The following is a 24,362-nucleotide window of genomic DNA, read 5'->3' as shown; positions in this document are numbered from 1 at the left end:
TTGGGAGGCCGAGGTGGGAGGATCACTTGAGCCCAGGAGTTTGAGAGCAGCTTAAACAACACAGTAAGACCTTGTTTCTACACACACACACACACACACACACACACACACACACACACACACACACACATTAGCCAGGCGTGGTGGCATGTGCCTGTAATTCCAGCTACTTGGGAGGCTGAGGTGGGTGGATTGCTTGAGGCAAGGAGTTTGAGACAAGCCTGGTCAACATAGTGACACCCCATCATCCCCCAAAATCATTTTTCTTTGTTTTAAGGCAGAGCCTCACTCTACTGCCCAGGCTGGAGTGCAGTGGTGTGATCTCACCTCCTTGCAACCTCTGCCTCCCGGGTTCAAGCGATTCTTGTGTCTCAGGCTCCTGAGTAGCTAGGATTACAGGTGTGCACCACCATGCCTGGCTAATTTTTGTATTTTTAGCGGAGATGGGGTTTTGCCGTGTTGGTCAGGCTGGTCTTCAACTCCTGGCCTCAAGTGATCCGTCTGCCTTGGCCTCCCAAAGTGCTGGGATTACAGGTGTGAGCCACTGTGCCCAGCCACAATAAATCATTTTTTAAAGGTTAAATTTAACCTCATTTAAGTAATACATATAAGTCTCATCGAATAATTGAAGCCAGTTTGTGAGGTAAAGTCTAATATTATGTGCATTTTAATTCTTAGCGTTTAATTAAAGCCTCATAAGTACAAATAAAAACAGGACTTGCTATAACAGGTTGCCACCTATTTTCTTTAAAGATGACGAGCAGCATCTTATTTGCGTTAACACAAGTCATCCACATAACAAATATAGATAAGAAAAGTGGCCAGGTGTGGTGGCTCATGCCTCTAATCCTAGTACTTTGGGAGGCCGAGGCAGACAGATCACTTGAGGTCAGGAGTTCGACACCAGCCTGGGCACTATGGTGAAACCCCATCTCTATCAAAAATACAAAAATTAGCCCGGCATGGTGGTGGGCACCTGTAATCCCAGCTACTTGGGAGGCTGAGGCAGGAGAATTGCTTGAACCTGGAAGGCGAAGTTTGCAGTGAGCCAAGATCATGCCACTGCACTCCAGCCTGGGTGACAGAGCGAGACTCTATCTCGAAAAAAGAAAAAAGAAAAGAAAAGAAAAGAAAAGTAAGGCACTTAGAGGGTAAGTGGCTTCACTCGGTACTAAGTAGGGGAGTGTGGATTTGAGCCAAGCTGTGGGTTCAAACCACATCAACACCTGCTATGCCTGACTGCGTCTCCACGCTGCTGGGAAGGTTGACTGAATCTGCCACTACCTCCCTGGGGTGCATGTGCTTACCAAACCATTGCATTATGTAAAAGGCCGTGCTGTAGGTTTTTAGTTTTTTAATTTTTATTTTTTTGAGATAGAGTCTCACTCTGTCACCCAGGCTGGAGTGTAGTGGCATGATCTTGGCTGACTGCAATCTCTGCCTTCCGGGTTCAAGTGATTCTCTTGCCTCAGCCTCCTGAGTAGCCGGGACTACAGGCCCACACCACCACGCCTGGCTAATTTTTGTATTTTTAGTAGAGACAGGGTTTCACCATGTTGGACATCATGGTCTCGGTCTCTTGGGCTCATTATCTGCCTGCCTCGGCCTCCCAAAGTGCTGGGATTACAGGTGTGAGCCACCGTGCCTGACCTCTAGTGACCTCATTTTAACTTGATCACCTCTGTAAAGACTCTGGTTCCAATAAGGTCACCTCTAAGGTCTGGAGGGTCATGGCTTCAATACACGAATTAGGGGTGGGGGGCACACCATGCAGCCCAGAATACTAGCGTATCTGGTTATGTTAAACTTGCTATAGCCACAGTCTCGCTGACTTGGATATGGTACCATGGGAAGGGCCCTTAAAGATCATCTTATCTGGTTGGGCTCAATGGCTCACGCGTGTAATTCCAGCACTTTGAGAGGCCAAGGCAAGAGGATCGCTTGTGACCAAGAGTTCAAGACCAGTCTGGGCAACAGAGCAAGATGCTATATCTACTACAGGCATGCACCTGTAGTCTCAGCTACTTGGGAGGCTGAGAGAAGAGGATTGCTTGAGCCCAGGAGGCAACAGAGAGCTGATTGTACCACTGCACCCCAGCCAAGGCAACAGAGACCTTGTCTCTAAAAAACAAAAACAGGCCGGGTGCAGTGTCTTATGCCTGTATTCCTAGCACTTTGAGAGGCAGAGGCGGGTGGATCATTTGAAGTCAGGTGTTCAAGACCAGCCTGGCAAACATGACAAAACCCTGTCCCTACTAAAAAAATACAAAAATTAGGCGGGAGTGGTGGTGGGTGCCTGTAATCTCAGCTACTCGGGAGGCTGAGGCAGGAGAATCGCTTGAACCTGGGAGGCAGAGGTTGCAGTGAGCCGAGATGGAGCCACTGCACTGCAGCCTGGGTGACAAAAGTGAAACTCTGTCTCAAAATATTAGGAAAAAAAAAAAGAGAGAGCCTCTTTTCCATCTCCCCGCCACAGAGTTGTCTTCAGTAATTTCATTCCCTTTTTTCCTGAGGATTCACTGGGTTTCTGGGTCCCAGAGGGGAAGTTCTCTTCAAGGTACAGAAACCACGACTCCGCAGAGAACCGCAGAGACGGCAGCATGACCAGACCCCGGACAGGTGTGGAGAAGCTGCTGGGCTGAGACTTGGGCTGAACTTCCGCTGCAGGTCGACTTATTCCCATCAGCACCAAAGCTGCTGGAGGGGGTCATCCACTAGCAAATGAAGGGGGGGGGCGCGGCTTGGAGGCTGTTTCAGAAGGCCCCACCGAGCCACGGACTCAAGGCCTGGCCACAGCCCTCCCAAGCGAGGCCCAGATCATATTTCACCACGCTCAGAAAACCTTGTCAGCTCATTTCAGTCCACAGTGACTTTGCTTTCTTTAGGATCTCTCTTGCACTGTCCAACTCAGAGAATTTCAAATCTGAATGGATTCCAATGACGGAGCTAAATCAGGCCTCACCTCAGTTTTTAAATTACAATCAATAGGGCTGGGTCCCAGCATCTGTGTCTTAATGTTCCTCCATGTGATCCTCATGCTGAAAGGCTGGTATTTGAGAATCCCTTTTTTTGGGGAGTGAAGGGTTTTTTTTAGAGAGAGGCCTCACTCTGATGCCCAGCCTGGAATGCAGTGGTGGATCACAGCTCACTGCAGCCTCGAACTCCTGGCCGCAAGAAATCCTCCCACCTTAGCCAACCAAAGTGTTGGGATTGCAGGAGTGACCGCTGTGTCCAGCCAGGAAAGCCCTTCTGTTTCACTTGAATGATATTTCTGCAGCATACCTACAGCCATTGTTGTATTAAACGGCATCATTGCAGGAAAAGAAAAGGTGAGAGGTGACTGTTTTGCTTTTTTCTGAACATATCAGACCAAACCTGGGCTGTCTGGCACTTTTTTTTTTTTTTGAGTCGGAGTCTCACTCTGTCGCCCAGGCTGGAGTGTAGTGTCGTGATCTCGGCTCACTGGAACCTCCACCTTCCCGGTTCAAGTGATTCTCCTGCCTCAGCCCCACAAGTAGCTGGGATTACAGAAGTGCACTCCCACGCCCAGCTCATTGTTTCTGTATTTTTACAGAAAAACAGACAGGTTTCACCATGTTGGCCAGGCTGATCTCAACCTCCTCACCTCTGGTTATCTGTCGGCATCGGCTTCCAAAAGTGCTGGGATTACAAGTGTGAGCCACCGCACCTGGTTTGCCCATTTTTTGACAATGTATCAACATCATCTAAGATGGGCACTGCCTCAGTGTAGTGTGTCTAGACAAGGTGGCCGGAACAGAGAGGAATATGCATACCAGGCTTAAAGACGGGTTAAATCAGAGCTTTTCATTCCACAAAAGAGCAATTTTAATGAGGTCAGAACATGGATGTTCTAATATTTGAAAGCCTGTTAACTAGGAGAGAGAGAGAGTAAAGTGATTTGTTGTAGGAGGACACACCCAGCTCTGACGGTTTCAAGCGTCATGAATGCAAATTTGAACTCCAGAAAAGCAGAGCTTCCTAACAATGGGACTTCCACAGCAATGGGATTTCCTTCCGCATTCAGTTTGTGCCTTTCCCATGAGCGAGAGACTCCTAGGAGAGCCGCAGCCCGTTAGGAAGCCATGTGGGAACTCATCCACAGGTTCTCTTTTTTTTTTTTTTTTTTTTTTGACATGTAGTTTTGCTCTTGTTGCCCAGGCTGGAGTGCAATGGTGCAACCTTGGGTCACTGCAACCTCCGCCTCCCAAGTTTAAGCCATTCTGCTGCCCCCGCCTCCTGAGTGGCTGGGATTACAGGCACCCACCACCATGCCTGACTCATTTTTTGTATTTTTAGAAGAGATGGGGTTTCACCATGTTGGCCAGGCTGCTCTTAAACTCCTGACCTCAAGCGATCCACCTGCTATGGCCTCCCAAAGCGCTGGGATTACAGGTGTGAGCCACTGTGCCTGGCCGGAACCCACAGGTTCTTTGGATGGTCTCTGAATGTCATGAAACTCTTTTATATTTAATTAAAAGAATTTTTTTGACACAAGGTCTTGCAGTGTTGCCCAGACTGGAGTGCGGTGTCATGATCACAGCTCACCGCAGCCCCTAACTCCTAGGCTCAAGCAATCCTCCTGCCACCTCAGTCTCTCAAGTTGTTGGAACACAGGTGCCAACCATGACACCTGGCTAATTTTGTTTTGTTTTGTTTTGTTTTGTTTTGTTTTAGAGATGGGCTCTTGCTATATTGCCTATACTGGTCTTGAACTGCTGGCCTCAGGCAGTCTTCCTCCCTTGGCCACCCAAAGAGATGGGATTACAAGCATGAGCCACTGTGCACAGCTGAGGTTTTTCGACTTAGTCTTTTTGTACACCCAGTATCTTATAGAATATCCATAATATAGATTCATAAATAAACCATTTCCTTCAATGGTATAAATAAATAAACCACTGCCAAAAATGGTGGAATTTTCTGAGTTAAGAGCAATACATATGATACAAAACTTGATATATAGAGTTTCTTAGCCAAACTGGAGGGGCTGGCTTTAGGTGATCCGTGGACTCCCTGAAATTGGGGACACCATTGGAAATATGTGTGAACTCATGGGCAGTTTCCTATGATTTCCAGTCCTCAAAATATCTCTTGGACTCAAAGATGCCTTAGGGCAGAGGACGCGTGTACCCCCAGTACAGAATCTCAGACAGTGAATGTCAGTAGACATTCGGCAGAAAAGCTCTGCCAAATTGAGTGCTCTGATGTGACTTTTTCATCAAGTCAATGTTCCTGGGATCTCTTGTACATGATAATCTCACTCTTGTAAGGTTTCATCGTTTCTGCTTACCCTACTTTTCTTTCCCATCCTGATCCCTCTCCCACCAGACCGGACTCTGAAACGGGCATGTACAGAGAAGAGGAGACCCCAATACGCTTCAAGCTTTGAGCGGAGAGGACACAGCCTCTGCTGGGACAGGGAACAGAGGGATGCGGAGACCCTGAAGATGCTTTTGGACAGTGGTCTGAGGTTGGGACAGTGGCAGGAGATACCATTCACCCAGGATCTCCAGGACAAGAGATCAGCCTGGCAGTTACATGTGTTTTTGTTCAAACTAGTTGCCAGGTTGGCATGAACGATGACATCAGAGATTCCGACCTTCCTGATTGGAGGGACCGGACTCTGTCGGCACCTGGCAGTTCAGTTGGACAACAGTAACTTCTCAGAGCTGTTCTCCACTCCTGACTTCTCCCAGCCTCGAGAATTGATAACACACTCTTCTGGATCCCAGCAGTGTCCAGAAGAAGACCAAGGACAGAACAGAGACTAGGTTCGGTGAGATGGGACAGATTTTGGGAAAGATCATCATGAGCCATCAACCGCAGCCCCAGGAAGAGCAGAGCCCCCAGCGGAGCACCTCAGGGTACCCCCTCCAGGAGGTGGTGGATGATGAAGTGTCGGGACCATCAGGTGAGGGGACTGGAGGAAGAAGAGGTGGCATAGGATTGACTAAGACGAAGGAAGGGGGCCAGGCGTGGTGGCTCACCCCTGTAACCCCAACACTTTGGGAGGCTGAGGCGGGCAGATCACCTGAGGTCAGGAGTTCAAGACCAGCCTGGCCAACATGGTGAAACCCCATCTCTACTAAAAGTACAAAAATTAGCCAGGCGGTAGTGGTGTGTGCCTATAATCCCAGCTACTTGGGAGGCTGAGACAGGAGAATCACTTGAGCCTGGGAGGAAGAGGTTGCAGTGAGCCGAGATCGTGCTACTGCACTCCAGTCTGGGTGACAGAGTGAGATGCTGTCTCAAAAAAAAGAAAGAGGAAGAAAAAAAGAAGGATCAGAGGTCAGGAAGGAGAACCTGGGGAGGGTGTGTGGGAAGAATGGAGAAATTCAGGCTGGGTGCAGTGGCTCACACTTGTAATCCCAGCACTTTGGGAAGCCAAGGCAGGCGGATCACTTGAGGCCAGGAGTTTGAGACCAGCCTGGTCAACATGGTGAAACCCTGTCTCTAGTAAAAGTACAAAATTGAGCTGGGCATTATGGCAGGCACCTGTAATCCCAGCTACCTGAGAGGCTGAGGCAGGAGAATAACTGGAATCCGGGAGATGGATGTTGCAGTGAGCTGAGATTGCACCACTACACTCCAGCCTGGGTGACAAAGCAAGATTCTGTCTCGAAACAAAAAAAAAAGAGGGATTCAGAGAGCCAGGGACCAGGGAAGGATATGAGGCAGTGTTCTGAGGACAGAGAGAGGAAGAATGGGGAGGGGAAGGAGTGGCACATGGGGTTGAGCAGAGGAGAAAGTCAGAAAGGTGGCTTGGAGAAGCCAGCAGTCTGCGAGGCTGGGGAGGATGGAGAGTGGTTTGGGGTTTGGGGTCGGGGTCTAACGTGATCAGTTGCAGAAGCATTACACGGTGGCCTGGTTTCTTTACTCAGCCCCTGGGGTAGATCCCAGCCCCCCACGTAGGTCCCTTGGCTGGAAAAGGAAGAGGGAGTGTTTGGATGAATCTGACGATGAGCCAGAGCAGGAGCTCGCCCCTGAGCCTGAGGAGACCTGGGTGGCGGAGACGCTGTGTGGCCTCAAGATGAAGGCGAAGCGACGGCGAGTGTCGCTCGTGCTCCCTGAGTACTACGAGGCCTTCAACAGGCTGCTTGGTAGGAGGACACCCCAGAGAGCACCTCCAATCCTGTTCTTTCTAAAGAGGAAACTTCCAATAACCACACTTTTCCAATGGGAAAAATATGCCCCAGTGGGTGAGCTCTCCATGCGGGAGGACTCTGAAGTGATCACTCATGAGGGACACTTAGGAGACAACAGAGGATTAGGTAGACTTGATAAAGGTCGGTGCTTGGGATAAGAAAGCTTGGTTTTGGGCCAGGCGCTGTGGCTCCCGCCTGAGATCCCAGCACGTTGGGAGGCTGAGGCAAGAGGATTGCTTGAACTCAGGACTTTGAGGCTGCAGTGAGCTATGACTGCACCACTGCACTCCAGCCTGGGTGACAGAGCAAAAGTCTGCGTCAAAAGAAAAACCAAGGCTGGGCACAGTAGCTCATCCCTGTAGTTCCAGCTACTCGGGAGGCTGAGACAGGAGAATTGCTTAAACCCAGGAGGCAGAGGTTGCAGTGAGCCAAGATCAGGCCAATGCATTCCAGCCTGGCCCACAGAGCAAGACTCTGTCTCAAAATAAATTAATAAATAAATAAAAATAAAAATCAAATAAAGAAAAACAAAATCAAAAATCAAAAAAGTGGTTTCAGCTGTGCCCTCTGAAACTTAATGTTTCTTACTGACTTTTCTAAACCTAAGTGTTTCCATCCATAGTGAGGGATACCAAGGCCATGGTCACACCCTCATGTGTGACTGCCTCATGAGGAAATGATGGGAATTCCTTTATGACTCTGCAGTGGTCCCTCCGTGTCTGCTGGAGGGGATCCTGGCTGATTCCCAGCTCTACATCCTGTAGATTCTCACACCCAGGGCCTCCTTCGGCCTCTTCTCAGGGGAGTCTCAGAGCAGGAGCCTCTCTCCCTTGCCCAGTGAAAGTCATTCTCCCCTCTCCCATCCACCTCACCCGCGGCCACAATCCTGAGACTTTCCCCCGGGAGGCACACTTCTCCTCACTGCCCTGCTGCTCCCACGGAAACCCTGTCCTGCTTCTCACGCTGATATCTGCTCTCTAATCACAGAGGATCCTGTCATTAAAAGATTCCTGGCCTGGGACAAAGATCTGAGGGTGTCGGACAAGGTAAGGTTGTTCTCTATGTAACTGTGTTCCTGTTCTAATGCACGGCCAGGGGGAGGGCGCAGCTTCCAAACCCACAGTTCTCCCTCCACCACCTCCCACCAGATGCTCCTACAGTTTTTGTTTTTGTTTTTGTTTTTGTTTTTGTTTTGTGAGACACAGTCTTGCTCTGTTGCCCAGGCTGGAGGGCAGTGTCTCGGTCTTGACTCACTGCAGCTGATGCCTCCTGGGTTCAAGCGATTCTCGTGCCTCAGCCTCCAAGCAGCTGGGATTACAAACATGAACCACCACGCCTGGCTAATTTTTGTGTTTTTAGTAGAGACGGGGTTTTGCCCTGTTGGCCAGATTGGTCCCGAACACCTGACCTCAGGTGATCCACCCGCCTTGGCCTCCCAAAGTGCTGAGATTACAGACATCAGCACTGTGTCCGACCAGCTCCCATGGTCTTGAGTCTTGGCACCCACACAGTTTTTTTTCTGAGACAGAGTCCAGCTCTGCTCCCCAGGATGGAGTACAGTGGCATGATCATAGCTCACTCTAATTCCTGGGCTCAAGCAATCCTCTTTCCTTAGACTCCTGAGGAGCTGGGACTAGGCACATGCTACCATGCTCAACGAATTTTTGAAATCTTCGTAGAAACAGGGTCTCGCTGTGTTGCCCAGGTTGTTCTCCAACTGTTGGGCTCATGTGATCCTCCTGTCTCCACCTCTCAAAAAGTACTGGGATCACAGGCTTGAGCTGCCACTCCCGGCTATTCTTTGTCTTTTTATGATTTGTCAGCATCTCCCTCAGGACTCTGCTGGTCTCTTGCAGAGTGAATGAGTGGCCTCTGCCTCTCCTATGGGTCCTTTGGGATCTGAGCCCTGGGCCACAGTCTGGCTGCAGTCCTGAAGCTCCTGGGCCCTCTACTCTCAGCTCCTTGGGACAGTTCTCTGCCTGGCACACAAAAGACCCTCCTGACACCAGCCGACCTAGACACACCCCCTCCCAAGATCCCATCGGAGCCCACCATCCTGGGAGCATCACCGAAAACCCTTCCTCCGGCTTCTCGGATTTGCATCCGACCTTCGAATACCCCTCCACCCCGCAATTTCCACATGAGCACAGTCACCCCAATGCTGAGGTCCCTTCTCTGATGGGCAACCCCTCCCCAGACCCCCATTCCACTATCTCCACAATCTTCCTCTCCCAAGATGTGACCTCTCCCTCTCTGTGTTCCTTTCTCTCCATCAGTATCTCCTGGCTATGGTCATAGCGTATTTCAGCCGGGCCGGCCTCCCCTCCTGGCAATACCAACGCATTCATTTCTTCCTGGCTCTGTGAGTGGTTTGCTGCCTCCTATCCATCAATATCCAATGCCCTGGGACAGCGGGGGAAGTGGGATTGCAGCCTTTCTTTTATTCTTTCACCTATTTGTCCTCTTTATTCTGTGTACAAAAAAGACAGGATTGTAGTATCTTAGACTGTTGTCTCTAAAAAGAAACTCAGGCTGGGCGTGGTGGCTCAGGCCTGTAATCCCAGCACTTTGGGAGGCCGAGGCAAGCGGATCACCTGAGGTCAGGAGTTTGAGACCAGCCTGGCCAACATGGCAAAATCCCGTCTCTACTAAAAATAGAAAAATCAGTCGGGCATGTTGGTGTGCACCTGTTATCCAAGCTACTTGGGAGGCTGAGGCAAGAGAACCCCTTGAACCCAGGAGGTGGAGGTTGCAGTAAGCTAAGGTTGAGCCACTGCACTCCAGCCTGGGCAACAGAGTGAGACTTTTTCTCAAAAAAAAAAAAAAAAAAAAAACAGGCAAAAAAAACAAACTCCAATGCCAGTGTACAAATAAAAGAGTAAAACAGGCCAGGTGCGGTGGCTCACGCCTGTAATCTCAACAGTTTGGGAGGCCGAGGTGGGCGGATCACAAGGTCAGGAGAGCGAGACCATCCTGGCTAACATGGTGAAACCCTGTCTCCACTTAAAAAAAAAAAAATACAAAAATTAGCCGGGTGTGGTGGCGGGCGCCTGTAGTCCCAGCTACTCGGGAGGCTGAGGGAGGAGAATGGCGTGAACCTGGGAGGCGGAGCTTGCAGTGAGCCGAGATCGCACCACTGCACTCCAGCCTGGGCGACAGAATGAGACTCCGTCTCAAAAAAAAAAAAAAAAAAAAAAAAAAAAGAACAAAAAACAAAAGGAACCATGAACCGCTCCTAAGGGGAGAAGAAAAGGAGCGGAGGAGCGGACATGACACTTCCCCCAGCAAGCAGACGTTTCCGGTTCTTCTCTCTCTCTCCTTCCCACATCAACCGCAAAAGCCATCAACCTCCTCCAGGTTCCCGTGACAGAGGTCACAGTCCAGGTCCCCCTTGCATCACTCGAATCCACTGTCAAATGCTCCCTGTTGGGGTCTCCTGGAGTCTCTCCCCAAGCCAAGGGGCTTCCTAGTGCAGCCTGAACATCTTTCCAAAGCACGACAACCTCACCGCCCACCTGAACAACTTCCTTAGCTGATGTCTTTCTCTATCGAGGCCAGGGTCCACAGTGCCAATTCCACCCTCTCTACAATCTCTACAACCACACTGGCTCGCCATCTTGGTGTTTCCTGGCTTGGCTTCACTGCTCCTTCCAAATGCCCTCCACTTGACTTTGCATTTGTGTTTTCTGTCTGGGTGTCCCGCACACATGTGGTTCTGAAGGGAAGGACCCATTCCTTGAAGTCGGTTCACCCTACAGCCTCTGTGATGCCTTCCCTCATCTTCCAACTTCTGCATGCCCGTAGCTCACCAGTTACATCCTATTATAATGTGTCACTGGGATTAGGTCATCTCCCCTGATTACTCCCAGTCCCATTTGACTAGATGCCTGTAGAAGGCAGGGTCCTGGCAAAATATCAGTGTATTCAATTGCTTTTTTTTTTTTTTTGAGACAGACTTGCCCTGTCCCCTAAGCTGGAGTGCAGTGGTGAGATCATAGCTCACCGCAGCCTCCATATCCTGGGCTCAAGCGATCCTCCCACCTCAGCCTCTTGATTAGCTCCGACTACAGGGCTGTACCACCACAACTGGACAGTTATTTACTTATTTATTTATTTATTTATTTATTTATTTATTTATCAAGACAAGAGTGTTGCTGTGTCTCTCAGGCTGGAATGGAGGGGCCCAATCTTGGCTCACTGCAACCTCCGCCTCCTGGGTTCACACAATTCTTATGCTTCAGCCTCTTGAGTAGCTAGGACTAATGGGTGTGCCACCGCACCAGGCTGATTTTTGTATTTTTAGTATAGATGGGGTTCCTCTGTGTTGACCAGGCTGGTCTCAAACTCCTGGTCTCAAGCAATCCACCTGCTTCAGCCTTCCAAAGCGCTGGGATTACAGGCATGAGCCACCGCGTCTGGCGTATTTTTTATATTTTTAATAGAGACGAGGGTCTTGCTATGGTGCCCAGGCCTGTCTCAAACTCCTGGCCTCAAGTGATCCTCCTGCTTCGGCCTCCCAGTGTGCTGGGATTCCAGGCATAAGCCACCACTCTTGGTCACCAGTTGGGTTTTTGTCTCCATCCTGAAGGAGTGGGAGACGCCCTTCATCAGGTCTCTGTCCAGCAGAGCCCTCCTGAGGAAGGCATGGCTCTCTGCAGGGTGGGTGCCAGTCCTGAGCTAGGGACGGTCCCTTACCTTCCTCTCTGGGAAGCTGACCTCAGCCGGAGGTCTCTCCTGGTGGTGCCCCTGAGCAGCAACCTGATTTCTGTCCTCAGCTATCTGGCCAATGACATGGAGGAGGACGACGAGGCCCCCAAACAAAACATCATCTGCTTCCTGTACGAGGAGACCCGCTCTCATATATCCTTGCTCCATGAGCTTTGGTTCCAGTTATGCCGTTACATGAACCCGAGGGCCAGGAAGAACCGCTCTCAGATAGCCTTGTTCCGGAAGCATCGGTTCCACTTCTTCTGTTACATGCACTGCAGGGCTTGGGTTTCCCTGGAGGAGTTGGAAGAGGTGGGTGGGGCCTGGGGACGTGGAGGATGTGGGGAGGAATCGGGTGGGCTGGAGGCTGGACTAGGGGAGAGAGGGGTATCCTGGGGAGTCCCCGTCTTCTCAAAGCGCATTTGTTTTTCCAGATCCAGGCTTATGACCCAGAGCACTGGGTGTGGGCGCGAGATCGCGCCCACCTTTCCTAGAGCTCCAGGGACCGTGGAGGCCTGAGGTCATCGGCCTGAGAGAAGGTACATCTGCATCCTCCGGGGTAAAGGCAGAATATTGGGGTCTATTTCGGAAATCCAAGGAACCCAATTGCTTGATCTGGCTTCAAGCCTGGGCAACGTGGCGAGATCCCCTCTCCACAAAAATACAAAAATTAGCCAGGCGATGTGGGAGGCATCTCTACTCCCAACTACTCAGGAGGCTGAGGCAGGAGGATCGCTGGAGCCTGGGAGGTCGGGGCTGCAGGGAGCCCTGATCCTGCCACTGCACTCCAGCCCGGGTGACAGAGTGAGACCCTGCCTCAAAAATAATCATAAATACTGAGTTCGGGGAGGTTCATTATGATTGACGCACTTGAGTTACCGATTTGGGTCGAGGGTTCAGTGAAGCTTTGGTTTACATCTTGTGCAGCTAACCATGTTGAGCACAGAGCATGAGACTTCGTCATGAGGAGGGAGGATTATGGATTAGGCTTCTGGACTCGTGGTTCCTGATGTTGTCACATTAGAAACAGATCTAGCACGGTTACAAGTTTAGATCTGAAGTGACACAAAAGGCCCCAGCTGTGATGAAGTCCAAAGCCACATTCTCTGAGGGTGCCCTACTCCCTGGGAAGACCCACCCAAAGTCCTTGCTATGAAGCAGAGCACTGGGGCTGACCTTGGGTGTATTAAGTTTTGGAGTCAGGGTCACCAAAGTGTGAGTTTCACAGTTGAACACGATGGTTCAGAAGCAGGGTATAGAATGAAAGGCAGGAGATAAAATTGCACTTCTCAATTGCTCTGAACTCTAGCTAGACTTGACATGGGACGTGAATAACCTTCCTGTCTAGAGAGCTGCCTCCTTGAGGTGTGACATTGTCTCTCTCACTTCCAGAACACCGGACCCAGGGGAGATGTGGATTTTCAGCAGGAACTTTATTCCAGTGCTAATGGCAGACATCAGGAAGGAGGAGAGGAACCATTTGTGCAGATCATCTAGAAGAACCTGGACCATTCTTGACAGAGCTGAATACAGTGATCACGTTGTCCTCCAAGGAGCAGGGGTGGGGTGGGGTACTTCTAGGAGTCCTTGGAGAAAAGTAAGAAACCAGGAGTGTTTCCAGTTCCACCGTTTCCTGCGGCACCACCTCCCTTTTTATATTGCTGAATGCCAACCTCCCTGGGACGGAACCTGGAGGTCCTGTTTCTTACGGACTTGCTTGCCACAGTCCAGGAGCATTTGAAGGCACAGTGCAGGGGCTCAGATTGGCACAGAATTCTTTGTGAAATATGAGTGCCACAGACTGTAACAGATAGCTTCATGCACACTATGCATTTTATTGGTTTGTTTGGAAAATGTTGGCCATTGAATTATTAATAGGTTTATTTCAAATAGTTTGGAAATTGTTGTACTTTTGAAAACATGCTGTTCCTGTAGAGTTTTTTGATGAGAGTTATAGTTGTTATATATACATAAAGATAATTTTCTTTTCATTTTTAAGTGAGAATTCTTTTTATCCTAAATCTTTTATTATCTTTAAATTTTTTTCTGTATTATTATATGTGCTCCTGAAGCGAGCACTCTTTTTATCTATGATACTTCCATAATAATCTCTTCTATTTATAGCTATTGGTAGTTCCCCACCAGAAAAAAACATAATTCTGGTGATAGAAATTTTTATTTGCTGTTTAGGTTTGTGACTGAATTGTGAGAATTCCGTTGTGATTTTTAACATGTCTCAGATATATATACTAACACGTCTAATATATACTATCTATTTTATTGGTTTATTTTGAAAAACATGGGTATAGAATTATTTAAATATTATTTTATTTATTGAAATATTTATTAACTATATTTATTTATTTAAATATTATTATTACTTTAAATATTATTTTAAATATTTTGGAAGTACTGGTATTTTTGAATAGATGCTGTTTCTATAAAGCTGTGTGATGGGTGTTATAACTGTTGTATACACATACATATAATTTTGTTTTCCTTTTTAAGAGAGGATTCTTTTCATCCTAAATCTTTTACCTTTCAATGTTGGTATCTATTATTACACGTGCTGCTGAAGGGAGCATGGTTTTTATCTATGATACTTAGTTAACATATATATTACATTTATAGCTATGTGGTAGTTCCCCTAAATTCTTGTAAAAATAAATTTTTATTTGATATTTAGTGTATGTTTGAAATGTGAGAATTCAGATGGAATTTTTTATCTTGTTTTGGCATGTTTGTATGTTACTTTAAAGAGGATGTGTGTTCTAAAGGAGGACACGAGCTGTGTGTTTTCAAGAGAACAGTGCAGTGCATCTCTTGGGGAAACATAATAAAGATGAACTTTTCTCACCTTCACAGTGAGTGTGATCATATTGTGGTCTGGATTGATTATTTGCTGTCAAGTGACATTTTTCCTTAATGGGGTTGTGGTTATTTGAACATATTTATTAGCTTTGGAAGATAATCCTGTGCTGTTTTTTATGTAGAAAAAAACATAAGGCTGGGTGCAGTGCTCACACCTACAATCCCAGCAGTTTTGGAGGTCATGGCGGGAGGATCACTTGAAGCCTATTTTTAATTTTTATTTTTTAAAGAAAAACAACAGAAGAGAAGGCTGATCCCAAGCTACAGGGTTTTTTTGTTTGTTTGTTTGTTTGTTTTGGAGACAGTCTCGCTCTGTCTCCCAGGCTGGAGTGCAATGGCACAACCTCGGCTCCCTGCAACTTTCACCTCTGCATTCCACCAAATTCTCCTGCCTCAGCCTCCCAAGTAGCTGGGACTACAGGCACCCGCCTGTACGTCTGACTAACTTTTGTAAAAATAGTAGAGACAAGGTTTCACCATGTTGGCCAGGCTGGTCTCAAACTCCTGACCTCAAGTGATCCACCCGCCTCAGTCTCCCAAACTGCTGGGATTATAGGCATGAGCTACTGTGCCCAGACCCCAAGCTAGAGTTTTAAAGCAGGAAATGAGAGAAAGATATTGAGAGAGGAAAACCAGGTGGTAAGAAAACTCTAAAGGTGGCTGGGCGTGGTGGCTCACGCCTGTGATCCCAGCAGGAGTTCGAGACCAGGCAGGAGAATCACTAGCAGAGAAAATGTCTCCCCAACCCCTCTCAAAAAAAAAAAAAAAAAGTCCAGGCGCGGTGGCTCAGGACTGTAATCCCAGCACTTTGGGAGGCTGAGGTGGGCGGATCATGAGGTCAGGAGATCAAGACCACCCTGGCTAATACGGTGAAACCCCATCTCTGCTAAAAATACAAAAAATTAGCTGGGCGCGGTGGCAGGCGCCTGTAGTCCCAGCTACTCCGGAGGCTGAGGCAGGAGAATGGTGTGAACCCAGGAGGCGGAGCCTGCAGTGAGCCAAGATCGTGCCACTGCACTCCAGCCTGGGTGAAAGAGTGAGACTCTATCACAAAAAAAAAAAAAAAAAAAAAAGAAAGAAATAAAAAAAGAAAGTTCCTGCAACAGTTCAAGCTGTGAAAGGCAGGCACTCTGCCATGCAATTCTTTGTGATTTTTCTTTTTTATTTTTGGAGTCGGGGTCCTGTGCTGTCACCCAGACTGGGGTGCAGTGGTGCGGTCATAGCTCACTGCGGGCTCAGACTCAAGCTCAAGCGATCTTCTTATCTTGCCTTTCTAATTGCTGGGATTATAAGCATGAGCCACTGCACCTGGCCTGTGTGACGTAATTCTGATGTCAACTCCCTGATGTTACATCAAATGCCACAGGTTAAGGCCACCAGCCCCCGCTAGGCTGCCCTCGCTTCAGATGCAGCTGCAAGCTTGGGTGTCCACAGACCGCATGTACTTCTCACCAACTGGCTGCAAATTTGGAGGTTCCCACCACGTCCTCAGGTTTGATAATTCACTATAACAACCCACAGAACTCTGAAAAGCATGATACTTTCTCTTTCTTTATTTGAGACAGAGTCTTGCTCTGTCACCCAGGCTGGAGTGCAGTGGCCACCATGCTTGGCTAATTTTAGTATTTGTATTAGAGACAGGGTTTCGCCATGTTGGCCAGGCTGGTCTTGAACTCCTGACCTCAGGTGATCCGCCCACCTTGGCCTCCCAAAGCGCTGGGATTACAGGCATAGCCACTGTGCCTCGCTGACTTCTAGAGTTTCAATAACAGAGATGTGGTTCAAGAAGAAAAGGGAGACATGTTTTGTAGACAGCAGGAGCTTCATGAAAAGAAGCCAATGAAGGGCAGGATGTGTAGCTGTCTACCTACAGGAAACCAGCCGGGAGCCTCCCCACAGGGACTTCAGCACAGACGGCTGGGAAAATCTGCATTAACCTGAGCTCTGGACCTAAGAGAGGACAAGGCCTTGACTGTTTCTACAGACTCACAAGACGCAATCTCTGCAGTCCATGCCCGTGGTGTGATCTGGGAAACAGGGGGCCTTCTAAATGCCAACAGCAAGGAAATCAAATGTGCAACAGACAGAAATACCGGCATTGACACGGGCCATGGAAAGGCCTAAACAGATGACTGCAGTCCACTGCCAAGGTCATCAAAGGGGTGACTCTGAAATAATACATTTCAGACGCCATGGCCCAAATAGCTGCACGAGGTGGGGAAGTCCTCCACGTGCCTCTGCTTCCTTCAGTACCTCTTCATGAAATAAGCTGAGGTACTTCCCTGGGGAATTTCCTTTCTCTTTCTTTCTTTTGAGACGGAGTCTTGCTCTGTCACCCAGGCTAGAGTGCAGTGGCGCGATCTCGGCTCACTGCAACCTCTCCCTCCCGGGTTTTGGCAATTCTTCTGTCTCAGACTTCTGAGTAGCTGAGATTACAGGTGTGTGCCACCATGCCCAGCTAATATTTGTATTTTTACTCGAGACAGGGTTTCACCATCTAGGCCAGGCTGGTCTTGAACTCCTGACCTCATGATCCACCCATCTTGGCCTCCCAAAGTCCTGGGATTACAGGCACGAGCCACCACACCCAGACTTCTTTTTTTATTTTTTGAGATGAAGTTTCGCTCTTGTTGCCCAGGCTGGAGTGCAATGGCGAGATCTCAGCTCACTGCCACCTCCTCCTCCCAGGTTCTAGTGATTATCCTGCCTCAGCCTCCCGAGTAGCTGGGATTACAGGCACCCAACACCAAACCCAGCTAACTTTTTGTATTTTCAGTAGAGATGGAATGTCACCATGTTGGCCAGGATGGTCTTGAACCCCTGACCTCTAATGATCTACCCGAATTGGTCTCCCAAAATGCTGGGATTACAGGCGCGAGCCACTGTGCCCAGCCCCTCCCATACCTCTTTTGGCCAAGGCAGTACAATTCAGAGAATCTTGCCAGGGAAGACTGGTAAATGGACATCAACATGATGCCTATGGCTCCTGGTGGATTTAGATACCTCCTGGTGCTTACTGATACCTTTACCAGTTACATGGGGGCTTTTCCATGCCAGACTGAAAATGCTGGAGATCACTGATCAACCTTCAACTATTTACTAGCAGAACACTGAGGGGACTCTGCAGTCACCAATATCTCCTATTGCACTTGGATAAACACCTCCCGGGAAATAGAGATGAACAGAAAGGAAATAGTTAAACAAGCAGAATGGCTACATTCCTTCAACCAGAAGGGTCCATTAGTCTGTTTTCACACTGCTATAAAGAACTACTGGAAACTGGGGAATTTATGAAGAAAAGAGGTTTAATTGACTCACAGTTCTGCAGGCTGTACAGGAAGCATGGCTGGGGAGGCCTCAAGAAACTGACAATCACGGCAGAAGGCGAAGGGGAAGCAGGCACGTTTCTGGCCATGGTGGAGCAGGAGAGACAGAGAGAGTGAAGTGGGAGGGCTGCACGCTTCTAAACAACCAGATCCCATGAGCGCTCACTCACTATCACGAGAACAGCAAGGGGGACGTCAGCCGCCACGAGCCAATCACCTCCCACCGGGTCCCTCCCTCAACACTGGGAATTGCAATTTGACATGAGATTTGGTTGGGGATACAGAGCTGAACCATATCAAGGGTAGTTCAACCACTGAGATTGATTGATTGACTGAGATGGAGTCCCGCTCTGTTACCTAGGCTGGAGTGCAGTGGCACAATCTCGGCTCACTGCAACCTCCGCCTCCCAGGTTCAAGCAATTCTCCTGCCTCAGCCTCCCTAGTAGCTGGGACTACAGCACACGCCACCACACCTGGCTAATTTTTGTATTTTCAGTAGAGACGGGGTTTCACCATGTTTGCCCGGCTGGTCTTGAACTCCTGACCTCGTGATCACCCTGCCTCGGCTCTTCTTTTGCTGGAATTACAGGCGTGAGCCACCGCACCCGGACAACCACTGAGATTTAGAAGGCAGTCGAGTCCACTATACCACACCTCACCTGGTTTCTTCCTCTGTTGGGGCCCCTCGTGGCCACTGTTCTGTTACTTTTTGGTCCTATTTATTTAAATGGATGGTGAGCTGTTTGTCCTCCAGGATCCAACACTTCCACCTTCAGCTTGTATTACAACAATACCAGCCTTTCAAGCTACTCCGGGTGACCCCAGAACTCATCTGAACTCAGAAGCCCAAGAGTTTCATTCCTCTCACTTTAGGGGACTAAGTGCCCCTGGTCAGCATGAAGTTGATACAGAAGCATGACCTCCATCCCTAATCCCTCAAGAATGAGGAGTGGAAGGTGTTGGCAGGAGGGTGGGACGCGGTTTGTTAATCTGTAACTGCATCAGACCAAATCTAGTTCAACTTTTTCTTTTTTTTTGATGGAGTTTCACTCTTGTCACCCAGGCTGGAGTGCAATGGCACGATCTCAGCTCACTGCAACCTCCACGTCCTAGGTTCAAGCATTCTGCTGCCTCAGCCTCTGGGGTAGCTGGGATTACAAGGGTGCACCACCACGCCTGGCTAATATTTATATTTTTAGTAGAGACGGGGTTTCACCATTTTGGCCAGGCTGGTCTTGAACTCCTCGACCTCAGGTGATCCACCTGCCTTGGCCTCCCAAAGTGCTGGGATTACAGGCGTGAGTCACCGCACCCGAATCAGTTCAACTTTTATGTAATGAAGTTGTCAGTTGTTTTTCAATTGCCATCGACCCGCAGGTTGAAGGTCATGTACCCTGTGCATGCCCAGGTTAACCAAGCGTGCCACCGTGGAGTGGAACCTAAGAGCTCAGCCTGAAGAGCTCGGACCGATTTAAGAACCAGACACCCCAAGGCAGGAGCCAGGATCCAATCACATTGCGTTTTGGTGTCACCCCATGGCAGGATCCAGTCAGATCACACCTCCCAGCATTACTTTATTGCAAGATCCAATCAAATCACACCTCATTACCCTACGCTTATAAAACCTGACATAGCCCCCAGCTGTGTAAGGGAGATTTGAGTACTTCCTCCTGTGTTCTTGCTGGCTGACTTACAAAAAAGCTTTAAAAAAAAAGCCGGGCGTGGTGGCTCACGCCTGAAATCCCAGCACTTTGGGAGGCTGAGGTGGGCAGATCACTTGAGATCAGGGGTGCAAGACCAGCCTGGCCAACATGGTGAAACCCCATCTCTACTAAAAATACAAAAATTAGCTGGGTGTGGTGACACACACCTATAATCCCAGCTACTTGGGAGGCTGAGGTAGGAGAATCACTTGAACCCAGGAGGCGGAGGTTGCAGTGAGCCAAGATCACACCACTGCACTCCAGCCTGGGCGACAGAGTGAGAAGACTCCGTCTAAACAAAAAAAGTTAAAATTAGCACCGAATGCTTTACAAGTAAAAAAAGTTTTTAGCTGCATATGTTTAAGTAACTTTTTAGATTATAAGAAATATGCATGCAAAATGGAAAGGCACAAAGAAGAGAGCAAAAAGTGCATGAGATCTCACATCCAAGGATAACCGCTGAGAACATGGAAGTGCTGACTCTTCCAGTCTTTATACTATACACATTTAGGCCCGTTGTTTTGTTTTCATAAAACTGTAAGCATATGATATAGACAGTTTTATAATCTGCTTTTTAAACACAACAATTATATAACATTTAGCTGTTTTCATTTGCATTCAAATTCATAAGGGTTCCAGTAACTCATTTATCAGAAAACCAAGAGAAATATTCTCATAAAAATATAAGTACATAAGGTCAGGCATGGTGGCTCACGCCTGTAATCCCAGCACTTTGAGAGGCCGAGGTGGGCGGATCACCTGAGGGCAGGAATTCGAGACCAGCCTGGCCAGCCTGGACAACATGGTGGAACCCCGTCTCCACTGAAAATACAAAAATTAGCTGGGCGTGGTGGCGCGTGCCTGTAATGGTAGCTACTCAGAAGGCTGAAGCAGGAGAATCGCTTGAACTTGGCAGGTGGAGGTTGCAGTGAACTGAGATCGCGCCACTGCACTGCAACCAGGGCGCCAAAGTGAGACTCCATCTCAAAAAAAGATAAAAATAAAAAATAAAGAAAATGTATATCTATGTATATATATTTTTCCAGACAGGGTCTTACTCTGTCTCACAGTCTGAAGTGTAGTGACGCAATCATAGCTCACTGCAGTCTCAGGTTCCTGGGCTCAAGTGATCCTCCCACTTCAGCCTCCCAAGTAGCTGGAACTACAGGTGCATGCCACCATGCCCAGTCAATTTTTTTTTTAATTTTTCATAGAGACAGAGTCTCACTATGTTTCCCAGTCCTAATAAACACTATGTGATAAAAAGAAAAAAGTAAATCACCCTGAAGTTAAGTCTTTAATGAGAAATGCAAATAAAGCATTTCACAATAAATTAGGGGAAGAGAATCAACTGAAGAATAAACATCTTTAGTAAAATCTTTTGCTCATGTGCATTAACCAATACTCTTGAAAACCGAGATTAATTTACTGTACCTTCTTAATATTCCTTTGAAATTCCTTATGGCGCACAGGTAGCGTAGAAAATAACTGCTTCACGCTGACTGTGGTCCCTCTGGGGTGGGGGTAGGGGGTTTTCTGGATGATTTTCCCATCGTGATCAAACACCAGTCGAGTCCCAACCTTCGCCGATACGTGGCAGGTAGAAATGGTGACATCGCTGTGAGAGAATACCAGGCATGGTGTGTTCAGTGAGAGATCCGTGATGTTGGGCACTGACTACTCTTTTCTTCACTTGCTTTTCTCTCAAAACTTTCTTAAAAAGCTGATGATCCCTCTGAGATAACTGAGATCTAACAGTTGAGGAGTCATCATAAAATCTAAGGTTTGGCATCTAAAAGACAGTGAGACAGAGAGCACTAAACATGCTTTGTTTTGATAAAAACTTTGACTTCGTTTTTCAGGTTGAATTGCAAAACCATAAATGATCTCAAGATTTATTGATTCTCAGAGATTTGTTTTGTTATTACTCTTCAAACAAAAATTTTTAAAAGAATTTTTTTAAAGAATTTTTTAAAATTTTTAAAATTTTTTTTTAAAGAATCCAAAAGATATTATAATTAAAATGTATATGTAGGGCAGGGTGCGGTGGCTCGTGCCTGTAATTCCAGCACTTTGGGAGGCCAAGGAGGGCAGATCACTTGAGGCCTGGAGTTCCAGACCAGCCTGGGCAACATGGCAAAACCCTATCTCTATTAAAAATACAAAAATTAGCCAAGAGTGGTGGTGCACGCTATAGTCCAAGCTCTTCAGGAGGCTGAGGCACAAGAATCACTTGAACCTGGGAGGCAGAGATTGCAGTGAGCTGAGACTGTGCCACTGCACTCCAGCCTGGGTGACAGTGTGTGACTCTAAAAAAAATATATATATATATATATGTATGTATATATATATATGTGTGTGTGCGTGTGTCTGTGCGCATGTAGTTATTTATAAAAATTTAGTATCTGTGCTGTAATTAAGTAGTGCTTTGGTGAAATGTTTCCCTAAAAATTGATAATGAAAACCAATGGTAACTATCATTTATTACCTATATGTTATGTTCAAATTGAGAAGTTACTGTTCTAATAAGGGTAACCAATTTTTTTAACAATACTATTTGCTTCATTTCATTCATTTATTGCTCACATTTCAGAAGTACTAGGACTTAGATTGGCAGTGAGACAAAACAGAATTCAGAAGCTAGAAGCTGAGATATTGAGACAGAAAATTGTAAATAATAATGATTCCAATTAATTTTCAGAGAGGTTTTTCTAAGGGGTCAAGTGAATGGATAAAAATATTTTATCACCTCAGTGCACAAAGTGAGCTCAGAGCTTCCCCCCGAAAGCCAAAAGTTTCAACCTGAGGTACGTCGGCAAACTCTTGAATCTTAGATGTGTGATGTTTCAGAGCTGAAAGAGAGTATAAAGTAAGGACTAAGATATTTCAAGTGCTATAACAATAAACATACATGATATCTAGTAACTGGCTTTAAAAAAACTGTTTTTGTGTTTCCCAAGACAGTGTTACTCAAAATTCTAAGACATGTGGCCCAATTATTTTATAATAGGATTAGAAAAAGTTAACTTACTTAAGCCTTCGAACTTTTCTTCTTCTACCCCACATCCATTGCCTGAAACTTCAATGAGATCCACTCCATAGTCCTTAAGCTTTAGATCTAGAAAGTTTAAAATATTTATATATTTATTAAAAATGGACCCATGCTATCAGTTTTTATATTGATATTATCTATAACATGTGCAAATTTAAGTGTCATAACTAGACCTTTAGTTAAACATACTAGTGTCATTTTGTATATTTCACTTTTATAAAGTTCTTTCTGGCTATTTACTAGCCCAGATTAAATAGTTTAGCATTTTCTTTCTTTCCTCTTTTTTTTTTTTCCCTTATGCTAGTCAAGTGAAGCAGTTGGAGTGGAGAAGGAACAAAAAAATCTGTAACTGGTTGTGATCAATTAGTTGTAAAGACCGTTGCACTTTGACCAGCCTTTCCCTTTGAAAGAAATAATTTTAACATACCCAGTAAGGAGAACGGGGGCCGGGCGCGGTGGTTCATGCCTGTAATCCCAGCACTTTGGAAGGCTGAGGCAGGCGGATCACGAGGTCAGGAGATTGAGACCATCCTGGCTAACACGGTGAAACCCTGTCTCTACTAAAAATACAAAAAATTAGCCGGACGTGGTGGCGGGCACCTGTAGTCCCAGCTACTCGGGAGGCTGAGGCAGGAGAATGGCGTGAACCCAGGAGACGGAGCTTGCAGTGAGCCGAGAACGCACCACTGCACTCCGGCCTGGGCAACAGAGCAAGACTCCGTCTCAAAAAAAAAAAAAAAAAAAAAAGACCAGGCAAAACAATAGTATTCAAGAATACATATTTAGGTGAGATAAATGATGAAATTATTTTATTTTATTATTTCTTTCTTGAAGACACCACTGCCACCCAGGCTGGAGTGCAGTGGTGTGATCATGGCTCACTGTGGCCTCCACCTTCCAGGTTCAAGTGCTCCCCTGCCTCAGCCTCCTGAGTAGCTGGGACTACGGGGCACAGACCACCACACCCAGCTAATCGTTTTTATTGTTTGTGGACATGGGGTCTTGCCACGTTGCCCAGGCTAATAGATAGTGAACTTATTTTAAAGGAGCAAGAAAAAAATGTCCATCCGCACATGAATGGATAAAGAAAATGTGATATATACATACAATGGAGTATTTAATTCAGCCTTAAAAATAAGGAGATCCTGTCACTTGTAACACTATGATTGAACTTGGGGATGTTATGCTAAGTGAAAGGTCAAGGTGGGCGGATTATTTGAGGCCTGGATATATGGGATCTTGCTAGGCTGCCCAGGCTGGTCTTGAAGTCCTGGTCTCAAGCAATCCTCCCACCTTGGCCTCCCAAAGTTCTAGGATTACAGGCGTGAGCCACCATGCCTGGCTGACCCTCACCTATTTTTTTGTTGTTGTTTGAGACAGGGTCTATCTCCATCTCCTCGGCTGGAGAGCAGTGGCTTGATCATGGCTCACTCCAGCCTCAACCTCCTGGGCTCAAGCAATGCTACCACTTCAGCCTCCCGAGTGGCTGCGACTACAGGTGTGCACCACCACACCCTGCTAATTTGTGTATTTTTTGTA

General features: G+C 47.3%; 2 protein-coding genes across 18 annotated transcripts in view; one reads left to right on the top strand and one right to left on the bottom strand.

Moving 5' to 3' along the window:
- Positions 1-24,362, bottom strand: part of LOC751032 (uncharacterized) — a 341,389-nt gene that overhangs the window by 188,884 nt on the left and 128,143 nt on the right. For all 16 annotated transcript variants that reach the window (XR_010158493.1, XR_010158494.1, XR_010158496.1 and 13 more), the window contains exons 15-16: positions 21,206-21,389; positions 18,060-18,148 (exon numbers count right to left, since the gene is read on the bottom strand). Coding sequence is in view for 10 of the 16 variants with exons in the window: in XM_063814431.1 (XP_063670501.1) it covers positions 18,060-18,148; positions 21,206-21,389 (273 nt within the window). In the remaining 6 variants the exon portion in view is untranslated. The remainder of the gene's footprint in view (positions 1-18,059; positions 18,149-21,205; positions 21,390-24,362) is intronic.
- On the top strand, positions 4,700-14,732 carry LOC129135499 (speedy protein E12-like). Of its 2 annotated transcripts, XM_054655744.2 has the most exons (7): positions 4,700-5,929; positions 6,900-7,118; positions 8,151-8,209; positions 9,440-9,525; positions 11,939-12,182; positions 12,305-12,409; positions 13,263-14,732. In XM_054655744.2, the coding sequence occupies exons 1-6, from the start codon at positions 5,800-5,802 to the stop codon at positions 12,362-12,364; spliced, it is 798 nt and encodes a 265-aa protein (XP_054511719.1). In that variant the 5' UTR covers positions 4,700-5,799; the 3' UTR covers positions 12,365-12,409; positions 13,263-14,732. The 2 variants fall into 2 exon arrangements, with proteins under 2 accessions (XP_054511719.1, XP_054511718.1); XM_054655743.2 differs by having other exon boundaries at positions 12,305-14,732.

This window comes from Pan troglodytes, chromosome 6 (assembly GCF_028858775.2).
Source record: "Pan troglodytes isolate AG18354 chromosome 6, NHGRI_mPanTro3-v2.0_pri, whole genome shotgun sequence".
Classification (NCBI taxonomy): Eukaryota; Metazoa; Chordata; class Mammalia; order Primates; family Hominidae; genus Pan; species Pan troglodytes.
The sequence above is the reverse complement of the archived record's forward strand: the minus strand, read 5'-3'. Positions and strand labels throughout refer to the sequence as shown.

Coding starts and splice junctions, on each gene's coding strand:
- LOC129135499 (XM_054655744.2), top strand. CDS start 5,800: ATGGGACAGATTTTGGGAAAGATCATCATGAGCCATCAACCGCAGCCC. Junction 5,930..6,899: donor TGAAGTGTCGGGACCATCAG/GTGAGGGGACTG, acceptor TTCTTTACTCAG/CCCCTGGGGTAGATCCCAGC. Junction 9,526..11,938: donor ATTCATTTCTTCCTGGCTCT/GTGAGTGGTTTG, acceptor TTCTGTCCTCAG/CTATCTGGCCAATGACATGG.